The 12934-nt window shown below is 40.1% G+C and overlaps 1 protein-coding gene across 2 annotated transcripts in view; it reads left to right on the plus strand.

Annotated features, from left to right (window-relative positions):
• Positions 1-12219, plus strand: part of LOC147308367 (adenylate cyclase type 1-like) — a 36988-nt gene extending 24769 nt beyond the window's left edge. The window contains exons 5-20 of one of the 2 annotated variants that reach the window (XM_086270508.1): positions 1082-1209; positions 2243-2401; positions 2874-3015; positions 4623-4778; positions 6532-6729; positions 6833-6930; positions 7087-7171; positions 7681-7770; positions 8263-8525; positions 9271-9397; positions 10020-10181; positions 10265-10411; positions 10502-10600; positions 10715-10829; positions 10992-11116; positions 11244-12219. In XM_086270508.1, the coding sequence (XP_086126634.1) occupies positions 1082-1209; positions 2243-2401; positions 2874-3015; positions 4623-4778; positions 6532-6729; positions 6833-6930; positions 7087-7171; positions 7681-7770; positions 8263-8525; positions 9271-9397; positions 10020-10181; positions 10265-10411; positions 10502-10600; positions 10715-10829; positions 10992-11116; positions 11244-11669 (2520 nt within the window). In that variant the 3' untranslated portion in view covers positions 11670-12219. The remainder of the gene's footprint in view (positions 1-1081; positions 1210-2242; positions 2402-2873; positions 3016-4622; positions 4779-6531; positions 6730-6832; positions 6931-7086; positions 7172-7680; positions 7771-8262; positions 8526-9270; positions 9398-10019; positions 10182-10264; positions 10412-10501; positions 10601-10714; positions 10830-10991; positions 11117-11243) is intronic. The other variant, XM_086270509.1, reaches the window with a different exon arrangement.
• The last annotated feature ends 715 nt before the right edge of the window (positions 12220-12934 follow it).

Below are 12934 nucleotides of genomic sequence, written 5' to 3' on the forward strand. Positions count from 1 at the left end.
AAAGAGTGAGAGTGAGTAGAGAGTGACTCACCTTATTCCCTAAAATGAAACTGATCCTTTAATATATCACAGCATTGTGGGAGCCATTTTTAGTACGAGTCCATATTTTTAACATTTTTAATGAGATACCGATAAAGAAGCGCAAATATCTTTCTGTCGCAGTCTTGATTTGTTTGGCCACAGAACTGTCTCGTATACACCGCACAGTCAGTCTCATCCCGTCTTCACAATCAGCTTTTGTGTTTTAATGTATGATTAGCACGACCATGTCACTTTCGTGACAAGCTCTCTAATTTAAGTTGCAGGACCATAGGTGGTGTCGATACTGAATGAGCATCAGGCAGTTTCTCTCAATAGCACAGAGGTTAAAATAGAGGGGAGAAAACTAAAAGCTGCTAAGCATCTCAAAAAAGATATAGAGCCACCAAAACATCAACTTTTGTCTTGGGAAGTTCTGTTTTAAAGCCTCAACTTCACTATTTAGTTGTTTTTTGACCTTCTCACCATGCAGTGCACCTTTGAAATGGTCAAAGACACTTAAGAACAAGTTAGAGGCATTGCAGGCCTGAGTTAACAAGGAGTTTCTGTAATGAATTGTTTAAATAATGTGATATTAAAAAAAAGGCAGAGCTTTTATAACTGTAATGTGATCACATACTGAGTGATAGTGTATTTTGACATAATTTAAATGTACTCAAATCTTATATTAACGATGTTACCATTGCAAGTCTGCAAGTCTGAAACCACCTGCATCATGAACCTAATCATTCTTGGAAACCGAGCAGCCTGAAGCTACACTTAGAAATTTAACTGCTGGGTATGGATCACATTAATCAGTGTAAGGGAAAAATTATATTTGAATGACAGGATGTTTCAATCAAAGCATCCCTGCTCTTAGATGCCTCTCGTGTGACTTTGATTAAACTGGAGGAAAGTTGCTTTTTAATGTGTATTTTTTCAGCATGACTAATTACTATTTTTTTGTATACGTTTAAAACTGCTGTAGCATCAGTTTGATTGTGTAAGTAAGGGTGATTTCTTTTCTTAAAAATTCTCCTTAAATTGTCTCTGTGACTGACAGGAGAACCACTGTCGCAGGATTAAGATCCTGGGAGATTGTTACTACTGTGTGTCTGGACTGACACAACCCAAGACCGACCACGCCCACTGCTGTGTAGAAATGGGTCTCGATATGATTGACACCATAACGTGAGTCTCTTATGCCTGTGGTTTTCATGTGTGACCCGAGAACACATTTACCCCTTCCAAACTCTGACGCAAAAGTCTTCAAAAAAACAGCAGTGTTCAAAGTCGGGAGGGGGGGGGGGAGCTTTAGGGGGGAAGTAATAGGCTATGTTTTTCTTTTTCTTTTTTTTTATTTAATTAGAAAGTCGCTGTTTTCTTTGTATAGTTTGGAAGTGAAAAAAGATGCACAAGAAAGTTAGAGACGGAGAAGCTCCAGAAGATTACATCAGATGCTTTTCATGATTTGACTGTAAGTCTGTTAATTAAGATTAAGATCAGATTTCTCCACCAACACTGATTAAATAAAAATGCCCAGCTTTTCAGTCTTTTTGTTCTCAGTCTATTTTGGTATGTTAGAGCAGAGCAGAGCATTTCTGAACAGCTTCTGGTCCTTGAAGACATCGTGACAGATTGTTATATCTATTTATAAAGGACATTTGTGGAAACAGATTCTTAATTTTGGATGTGTGTATCACCTGCATTCGACCTCAATTATTTGTGATCTTAATGTTAATGAGATCGTTTGCTGAATGAATGAAATCAGCGCCGGGTGTACATTTCAAACCATGAAAGAGTTGGCAAATTAGTTGATGTAAACTTCTTATTTAATTACTATATGTGTTCATATACAGTCATACATACATGTAATACATTGTTATTGTAACACTGTGTTTTTTGTGCTGTTTTTAATGCTCTGCCAAATTATAGGCAAACTATTCGATTTAGACAGAGTTGGACAGTTGGGAAAAATGTAGTCACATTATTTGCCAATTTAAAAGATGACAGTTAAAAATTATGGAAGTGTTTGATATTGAAATGGTCCAGATATCATTTAAAAGTATTCAGATTAAAATACACATTGTTTTAAATCCAGTGGATTAGGTTATTAATTATTTTTTAAAGTAATCTGACCAAACTCTGGATATAGATAAAAATATATAGATATTGCCCTGCCATATTACCTCACTGAGACTCTCCATGTTTTTTGTCTGTACAGGTCAGTAGCAGAGGCCACAGAAGTCAACCTAAACATGCGCGTGGGCTTGCATACCGGTCGAGTGTTGTGTGGAGTGCTGGGTCTTAGGAAATGGCAGTATGATGTGTGGTCAAATGATGTGACTCTGGCCAATGTGATGGAAGCTGGAGGACTACCTGGGTCAGTACTCAGCATTTTAAAAGCATACAAGCCTGAACAGCTTCAGACTATTTGTCTCCGCTCTGTTATGGTACCCTGGAAAAAACATCTTGACACATTAAGTGATTTCTAACAAATAAGGTGTTAATATTTTTTGTTCTAGAATCAGTCTTGTTCCCTGTGTTTTTAAAGCATTAGTCGGTGATTTAAGCTAAATCAGGAAACAAGGCCAACTGCAGGGAAGACCCTTATGGTTGAATTTTCCCCACTGGACAAAGAAATAAAGAGAAGCACAGAAGCAGATTCAATTCATCCACAAACTTCAGGCAATGCAATTGTGTGTATCATTACAAACAAATTACCCAAAGAATCTTATTAAGACCCACCAAAGCAGAATTTCACAAGTTATTGTGAACACATCCTTTAGCTCTTGACTCTTCTGCTTATAAGACTTGTTTTAATATTTGCTCTGCTTCCCTTATCTGTACCACAGGAAAGTTCACATTACCAGATCTACACTCGAGTGCCTAAACGGAGACTATGAGGTGGAGCCTGGAAACGGCCATGAAAGGAGCGCCTTCCTTCAAAAACATGAAATCGAAACCTTCTTTATAGTGCCATCTCACCGACGGAAGGTACCCAGTTGCACTTCTGTGTTTAGTAATATACTGTATTTATATCTTCAGTAAAAATGAATGAAATCACAGCAATAGTTTTCTATTTGTTTAAACCATTGCCTTGGATGAACCTTTTCGTACTGAGACAGTTTACTGTACATATTAGCTTCCATAGGTAATCCATATTAATTGACCTAACTGGTAAATCAGAACAGGACAGGTTGACAAAGCAGGTTTATCCTGGCCAGTCACTTCAGTAGAAGGATCTACTAGAAAACATGCTTCAAAGACTGTAGAAATGTAGTGCAGTTTGACTACAGAGCTCTCACCCATTTGTTGTTGAGCTGATCTCACGTTCAGCCTGTAATGGATTGGACTGGGGCTACAGAGAGAAAGAAGAAGAAAAAAAACAGCCCGTGGCATCTATCATCTTAAATTTGCACAGTCCGACAAACTTAAAGAGATATGTGTGTGTCAGTGCATCCACATAAGCATGCACATTTCCAACAGATGTGCCCCAAGCAGCTGGAGAGGGAATTTCAGTCTTGTTACTGTATAACTCTATAAAGCCTTCCTTCTCCTCTCTCCTCTCCTCTCCTCTCCTCCCTTCTACCTGCCTAACAATATTTCTTGCAGCAGGTTTTATGTTATGCAAGCCCACGCTTGCACATAGGTTACATGGTGCCTTATATGAACCTGTTGTATCCCCGTTGCGTGTATTTTTCTTTGAAATGTGAGAGACTTGGCTAATCCTCTAGCTGATGGTTTAACTTCATCAAAGACACGGCTCAAAATAAGATAGGCACAGACTGTATTGTTGGATAGGCTGATATTCTCACTTAGAGACATACGGTGGGGTTACAGATTAAAGGAAAAGCTCAACCCTTGACCCCAACAATTAAGGTTTGAAGTAGTTTCATAATGCTCATAATGTTGCTGGGGGCATTTTGCTGGCATGGTTTGGTTATTCTTGTGCCCTTACAAGGAAGGTTCAAATAGTTTTTAGCAATCACTTATAATATATATTAAATCATTTTGTATCTAAATAAGCGCGATCTCTCCCACAATTAGAGTGCCCCCATCCATTGGGTGTCACTGAGTGGTTTGATGAGTATGAAAATAATTGGCACCACCAGCTCTCAACCTTGTTGAATATTTATCAGCAATTTTGGACTGATTTGTCAGAAAAGGCTTGTCACTGTCATCACCTTCCAATAGCTTTTGGAAGAATGAATTTCTGTGTTTCCAGTAGATTTCCAGTGATCTGAAGCTGGTGGACAAATGGCCTTACTAAGAAATGCTATGTTGCATTTTCCCCTCAATTTGCCATTTGTCTCTATTTTCAGCTTTATGTGTTGATGATGACATATTTTTGTTGTTTCAAATGGTGCTTAAACACACGTTCTTCAACAGTTTACTGAAAGAGAAACGAGGGCATCAGAGTCACCAAAGGACTGATGTACCTTATTTTAACTGCATTGTTGAGCATGAGCATGATAATAATGACTGGATGCATGTGTCAAGTCCATAGTGCCTGTGCATGAATTATAGACCCTTACATAATATATATTACTGTATGGGATATCATGACTAAATACTTGTTCCCATTTCTTATCTGGTGGCAGATATTCCCAGGATTGATTCTTTCGGATATAAAGCCCGCCAAAAAGATGAAGTTCAAAACTGTGTGCTACTTACTAGTGCAGCTTATGCACTGCAGGAAGATGTTCAAGGCTGAGATTCCCTTCTCCAATGTCATGAACTGCGAGGACGGTGATAAGGTATAAACTCTCAGTGTCTGTGTTGACGTTTCTGTGTTTGTTCTTACTGTGATTTCCGAATAGACGCAACACTGAGTGAAAACCTGGTGAAAAAATTAGGCTTGTGTGTTCTGTGTCATAGGAAAAGGGGTAATGGAGCGTCCTTTTTTAAAGGTCCCTATCCAGTCAGTATGTTGGTCTTGGCAGAAATGTCAATGAGCCTGTTAACCCTTTCAGGCTCAAATTAAGTTTTTGTTGCTAATGCACAAAAGAATACCTGCAGTGGTACTTCTGAGTAAAAAACACTCATAAAATATGTATGTGGGGTAATCAGGTTGTTAGCTTTTAACTGTTGCAACTCTGCAACGCCTGCCTTGAGAGGGTTAATATGGCTAACTGTTAGAAGAAGTGTTGTGTTATTTAACCTTATATGTCTGTAAATTTTTGCACCTACTGCTTAAACAAGGAGTTTCCTGGGTCCGTGTGTGTGTGTGTTTGTGTGTCTGTTGTACATATTTTCCTGTTAGTAAGGTGTGTAGAATTTATATATAAACTTAAAGGTACAGTAATGTTGGTTTGTGTGTAACATATTTTACAAGTGGCTTTTTTCCTAGAAATTTATGGAAGTTTCAGTTTTTAAGATGTTGGCCTTTTTAAGATGTTCAAATAATCTTTACCTCACACTGCATGATTATATGTCTCCCCATTAACGGTAATCACAGCATCCTCCCATCAGAGACAACAAGCAGATTAGCATAATACACAAAACAGTAAAAGCTTATGGCCTTTGTCATGGGCGGTTTAGTTGTAGTAAACCTTCCACTGAATGGTAAATTCAAATTCAGGCCACACACACTAGTGCTCAGTGAAAAGATGTATGCATTCAAGACACGAATGCAAGCAATATGAGGGACGAGAGATGAATGAATAGGATAGCTGGTGCAGCAGACACGGTTACATGATGTGTCCCGTGCTGCACTGAGCACAATATAGAACATAAGGAGACGTCAGGATCTGCAGGCCACTGTGTTTCTGCCTTATAAATAAACCAAAACAAGAGAGTGGGGAATGCAAAAAGAAATGGGGGGAGTGAAAATGGGCCAGATATAAAGACTGGACTGGTGAAGGGGATATAAACAGAAGTGAATATATGGAAGCAGGTAAGAAAATAAGGAAATAAATATGAAAAAATAAAGAATGAATATACATACGATGAGTGAGTAAGAGCAAGGTGAGGTAAGAAGATGGTATTACAAAAAAACTGAAGTTGAAAATAAGAAGTAAGCAAGTGGATACACTTAGAGAAGAGACAAAGAAAGGAGACAGTGGCACAGGAAACGAAGCAGAAGAAATCAGTGACATCCGTGAGCTGAGCACATCCATGTCATGTCACGAGCTCGTGAACACCGGTGATCCTTGATCATGCTCTGATCACCTACTGTGCTGTGTTCAGATAGCATGCTAACTTACATGAACAAACACACCTACACGTACACACACACATACCCAAGGTGTTTGCTAAGCTGCTCACTTTGGCTGCCGAGGACACAGCAGGGTGCTTTCAGTAATGAAGTTAAGTGTGAAGGCAATGTCCTAATTTGAAAGTATAATCAGCTGCCTGTGTTTATTGTTGACTCTTATTCACCCTTGTTCCTAATATGATAATACTCAGGCATTGCAGAGAATACAGGGTGCTGTATTCACCAAACTATTGTTGTTTAAGCTCTGCATTGTAAAGTGAGTGGAGATTTCTTTTCATTTTGTTTTCCACCAGCGGAGGGCCATGCGAACGGCTCCACAGAAAATGAGGAACCGCTCCAACGCTAACCAGGCTAATGTCATCCAGAGCAGCCCCAGAACACGGGTCAACCGCTACATCGGTCGGCTGATTGAAGCCCGTCAGACCGAGTCTGACACGGCAGACCTCAACTTCCTCACGCTCATGTATAAATGCTCTGAGCGTGAGCACAGGGTGAGGGATTTGAGAAACTGCACTGAGATGTTGCTCAATCATGTTACAATTCCACATTTTATTGTTTGGTTACTCGCTCTTTTTGGGTTTTGCCATTGTGCAGTACCACCAGGTGCCTGATGAGTACTTCACCAGCGCAGTGGTCCTCTCCCTGATCCTCGCTGCTTTGTTTGGCCTTGTCTATCTTCTCATCATACCACAGTATGTACCAAAAATGCTTCTGTGGGTCCCTTCTTTGTCTTTCTTTTTTTTTTTTTTTTCCCTTCCCATTATTTTATCTCTCCAGCTGCCTCTTTAACATACCGAAGTCTGTCTTACTAACCCCATCATTCCCCTCTCTCCTTTTTTCTTTCTCAGGGGCACAGTGGTGCTAGTTCTTCTCGTCTTCTGCATCTGTTTCCTTGTAGCTTGTATCATGTACCTCCATATCACTAGAATACAGGTAACTACAGATGCTTTCCTTATCCTATTGAAGTGAAGGTCTTTTTTTTTTCATTTATTAGAGCATTAACCTACACCACAGATGCATCTACCTTCTGTTATCTGCAGTTTAGAAAACCTGGCAAGGGAAATGTTCTCCTGTATAGGTTTTTGCTGACCAAAGACAAATTATAAATGTATTTTGTGAAACCATGTAAGAACAATTTAATAACCACTAGCTTTGAGGTTACATCTATGCCCCTGTGTTGTATTTAAATTAAAATCGCTCTTCTAGAATTTGACCAGTTTAGAAGCTTTTTTAAGCTTTGTAGCTTCTCACATGCTTGTCTTTTTTCTCTTTTTCTTTCCTCAAACCCAAAAAATTCTTGTCCATCATAACATTTGTTCTTCCTCAAGCTGTACTTATAGTTATTAACACTCTGACAGATTATATTGGTGTTGTCTAAATGCATTCAAGGTATTTTAACTAGGCAGTATTTATATAATAGTCTCTATATTTTTTTCTGTCAGTGTTTTCCAGGGTGCCTGACCATTCAGATTCGCACTGCTCTCTGTATTCTCATAGTGCTCTTAATCTACGCTGTGGCCCAGGCCTGTGTGGTAAGTGTAAATGCAACAGTAAAAAAGTGTCATCTGCCACAAACTACCCACCTGACTGGCCAGCCAGCTAGTAAGAAAAATCTCACCGTGTTTTGAGCTGCTGCTGTTCCCTCTGATTTAACGGTGCCAGTGGGCTTATTTTAAAAATATGTTTAATTATTATTTTAGAGGTGTTGCTTTAGATGATGTGCAGTTGACTGTGAAATTAATAAAGCTAAAATTGTGGCGTTATCATAATTTAATTATCACATTTTTGCTGTGTTTACATATGTCATGTATAACATAAATCTGAAAGCATTCAAAGTTTGAATTATGGTCATGCTATGTATTTAAACAGCTTACACTATCCAGCTGTACAGTGCTGTTCAACTCATGTGTTTTGTTTTTTCTTTAATGAAATGTGCAGACAAGGCAGACCGTGAATGTAGATGAGCATTAAGCCTTTCTCCAGAAATATTTCTCACTTTGCATCGCTGTGTTTGCTTTTGACAGGTGGGCTGCATGCCCTGGCTGTGGGGTAGTGCCAATACAAACAGTTCCATCATCATCATTGATGTGGATAGCGGCGCCAACCACACCATGGCAGAACTTCCTTGTGACGGCGCCCGCTACGCCTTTCTCTCATGTGTGGTGGGCACACTTACCCTGGCGCTTTTCTTGCGCGTCTCCTGGATGCCAAAGATGGCGCTAATGCTTCTTCTGGGGGTGCTGTATCTCACCGTGTTGGAGCTCAGCGGCTTTCGCAAGACTGCAGGGTGAGAGGTTCACGCCACGACGTATTCAGAAAGCTCAGACACATTCCTGACTTTCCCTGAAGTTATATGACAACAATGAAGTGAGAGATCTCGCACAGTTGTTATGCATCATGCATTATGTGCGTCAGTCGGGTATCAGAGGTAATGCCTGGCTGTGTAATAAACAGATAGGCAAGAGTTGGAAGAGCATTTACAGTACATGTGCTGAGATGTATGTGTGTGGAGGAGTTGTTGCTTGTCTTCAGCCCACACACTCTTTCATTTTCCACCCTTTGAAGCAGCACACATGCTTATTAGTTCCAAATCAGAAGCCTAAAAGGACAATGTGGGCTGCATGATGGGACCACGTTAGTTATTTCAACCCAGTACTGAGGGACCATGCCAATTTTATTAGAGCTCAGATCCCAAATGTGCAACTGAAAAAAATGATTATTCTGAATTTGTTCAGGTCAAGGTAAGGATTAGTTTTGAAAAAAAAAAAACTTTTAGATTTAATCATGCACAAGTTAATAGTAATATTCCATGATTTCAGAATACGTTATAAGCACAATAAAGTTGTTTTGTTTTGTTTTTTTTGCTTGCTTTGTTTCCATGTCCTTCTAAAAAAGCCCTTGCTTTCATACTTTTGTGAAGTAACTCTACTTGTGATCACTCCCGACGCTGTGGGGGGTCCATTCAACCCTCCTGTGTAGTTTTCTGTGTGGTCTGGTCCAGTGCTGACTTGTGCAATTGGTCTCTTCCGCAGTGGGGGGTCCTTCCACATCCGGGGCTATGAGCCCATCCTGTCTCTGTTGCTCTTTGTCAGTGCCCTTGCCCTCCACTCCAGGCAACTTGACCTCAAACTACGTCTGGACTTCCTATGGGCTGTACAGGTCAGGAAGTGTGCAATGATATCTCTGTGCATATGAAAAAAGGCTATGGATATACATTTCTGGAGGATGTGCAACCATGCTTCCAAAGTAAACTCTGAAAAACCTTTTCTAGTTTTTGTTTAAAGGTGTTGCAGGGATCACATTTAAAATGAGCAAACAAATGTTTGTGTGCATGTTTGATCAAACACAACAAAAAAAACTTCCGTTAAAATGATTATTGAATCATTGCAATTGGATTTTTAAAAAATTATTTGGTTTGTTTTTTTTACTTTTTACAACGCAACCCAACTTCTTTTGGAAATGAGGTTGTATATTTATAGGCTGCCAGATGTCTGTTCTTGGCAACAAAAAAAGAGTAAGAAGCTTCTTCTGGCTCGGTTTCATTTGGCACTGAGCGTTTTGCATAGGGGGATAGAAGTGTTGAAGCTGAATTTAAGCCATTTAACCCTTTAACTAGCAGGATTAGTCATGTAATGTACCCAAGTCTATTAATCATACTCTGACGCTTACAGCAGTCTGATGCTCACAAGTCATTTTAGTGACACCATGTGGTGGAAATATGAAGCAAGCTTTGGTTCTCACAGCTATATCTGGATATTTTGTGTGCTACTTTTCCTGCCAGGCGGAGGAGGAAAGAGATGGAATGGAGAAAGTAAAGCTGGACAACAGGAGGATCCTCTTCAATCTGCTGCCTGCACACGTGGCTCAACACTTCTTAATGTCAAACCCAAGAAACATGGTGAGCCACGATAATAGACAGGCAGGCAGGCAGACAGACAAACAGGTAGATAAAAAGGCTGAAACCAGAAATGACTAATGAGCACATCTAAGAATATTTTTTACTGTATTGTTTTTCTTTTCCTTTAGGATCTGTACTATCAGTCCTATGCACAAGTTGGCGTCCTATTTGCCTCAATCCCGAACTTCAACGATTTCTACATCGAGCTGGATGGCAACAACATGGGAGTGGAATGCTTGAGGCTACTGAACGAGATCATTGCTGACTTTGACGAGGTCTTAGTATTTTTTTATTTCTTTACTTTGTAAATTTGGAATTGTTTTTGCCTTGTAGTGTCAGGTGTTTATTGAATGTGTGCTTCACAGCTCATGGATAAGGAGTGCTACAAAGACATAGAGAAAATCAAAACCATTGGCAGCACATACATGGCAGCTGTGGGACTCGTCCCCACCATTGGGACCAAGGTTTGGATTTTCCTTTTTATTTATGTGTTTATCTTCTGTCCTAGTCTTTAAAGGGAATATGAAGGATCCTTTCTCACATGTACACTAACTGCTTGGTGCTCTTTCCCTCTGTAGAACAAGAAATCTGTGTACGACCATCTGAGCACGATAGCAGACTACGCCATTGAAATGTTTGATGTTTTGGATGAAATCAATTATCAGTCATACAACGAGTTTGTCCTGAGAGTTGGTAAGTAGACATACAATATAAACCACCTTGTTGGACTGTTGGGTCCGATTTGATGCTATATAAATAAAATTGAACTGTTTTGGTTCCCTGGCAAAGACAATTTAAATGTGACTGACTTTCAATGACTCTGTTTTAGTTTAATGTTTTTATGTCTGTGCACAGGAATCAATGTGGGTCCAGTGGTTGCAGGGGTGATTGGAGCACGGCGACCTCAGTACGATATCTGGGGTAACACGGTCAATGTGGCCAGTCGAATGGACAGCACTGGAGTACCTGGGAAAATACAGGTTTTCAATTACAAATGATCCACAAATATGATGGAGTCAAGTGTAACCAGCTTGCCAAGCTCCGCTGTCACATCTACCAACACTTACAATAACAAATATCTATATTTCCTATGCCTCTATTATCCAGGTGACTGAGGAGGTTTATCGGCTACTGAATACCAACTATGACCTGGTTTGCCGTGGCAAGGTCAGTGTAAAAGGCAAAGGTGAGATGCTGACCTACTTCCTGGAAGGGAAGGTTCAGGGAGTGGGCACTGCAACCACTTCTTCGGTGATGCGTTCCGCCAGCCTGGCACGTCGGATCCACTCCTGTGGAAAGACGAGCGTCCCGACCAATCTGGCCAGCGTGTCCTCTGCTGCCAGCCTCACTGCTCATCCCGGCATGGGTAGCAACATGCAGATGAACACTGCCAACAGCAGCAGCAACAGCCAAGCCGCATGCCAACCCTCATCCTGTGTGCCCGCAGTGGGTAAGGTTGATGAAGAGAGGGCTGTAGAGGTGACAGAGATTGAAATTGAGACGGTGGCAGCTGCTGCAGATGTGTCAGTGTAGGAAGAAAGAAAATATATTCATCTTAAATAAAGCAAGAAAACCTGGTTGGAGGACTAGAAGCGTCTAGTCTGTACTGGCACAACCCAGGATACACCCATTCAGGATGTGAACTTCCAGAAATATGAAGTCATTGTATGGATAATCATACTTGCTTTAGGGATTTTTAACTGCTTGCCACTTTTCAGAGACAAAATGCAGAGTGCAGAGACAGGTACCCGGAATCTCAAATCCTCTTTTAACATCTCTGTAACAGATGATTAGATGTGTGGTTTTGTTGGGTTCCATCAGATCCAGGTATAATGAGCATATTTATTTTTTACTATGTTGTACATATTCCGTGTTCGGGGGATATGTGCGTTGATATCCAGAAAGAGACTGATCATGCTATTGCTTTTGCACTGTCTTTCTTATTATGCCAAGGATTCATTGCGTTATTTAGCGTAAAATGGTGTTGTTTCTTTTTGGTGTATGTAAGCATGCAAGTGTGTACTTGTGAGTGTGCGTATGCATGTGTGGTCAATTCTGAATTGTAACAAAACAGCACAAAACAGTCTCTTTTCTTTTTCTTTTTTTTACTTGGAGCTCACTGGATGAAATATGCTTTTTATGATACATATTTACAATTAATAGTGCATGACTTTTTAAAAGTTGACAGCCATAGTAATGATACTCCTGTTGAAAGAAAACCAAAGTACCGAGCTTTCCATAGATCACTAGCGATACTTATATTGCCTCAACAAAGATGAGAGAGAAAGTTGCAGTAGATGTTTACCACATGCTCGATCACTGGTAGAAGACAAAGGTGTGTTTTAAACCCTGGAAAGACAAAATCAGTTTTCCTTAATACATGACATTCTTTTGTATTGTAGTGCAATATGGCATGTACACATAATACACAGATAGGGGCAGCTTTGTTGATGAGGAGGCAAAAAGATAATACGAGGAAAAGACAAAGGTTAACAAACCTAAACAGAAGTCATACTGAGTTGGATTTGTGGTTCTATGGATGCTAGTTTATGCCAAAATGGGACCAGCGATGGAGTATTGTAGAACATCACACAGAGGGCCCACGCATCCTTACATACAGATATCTAAAGGAGTTAAGAATGGCATTCATCCACACAGAAGAGAGCATATACTATAAGCACATGACTTCCACAAATGCATGACTAACTCCTTTAGCCTAAACATTTCAAATGCTGTAAGTACTTTCAAACATTTCCTTGAGGCCACAGAAGATTTCCTGCAGTGTCTCGCTGCTGTCG

Source organism: Aulonocara sp. 'chitande type north' Nkhata Bay, linkage group LG18, assembly GCF_057382095.1.
Source record: "Aulonocara sp. 'chitande type north' Nkhata Bay isolate Kocher_YH1m ecotype deep benthic linkage group LG18, A_spYH_male_GT1.1, whole genome shotgun sequence".
NCBI lineage: Eukaryota > Metazoa > Chordata > Actinopteri > Cichliformes > Cichlidae > Aulonocara > Aulonocara sp. 'chitande type north' Nkhata Bay.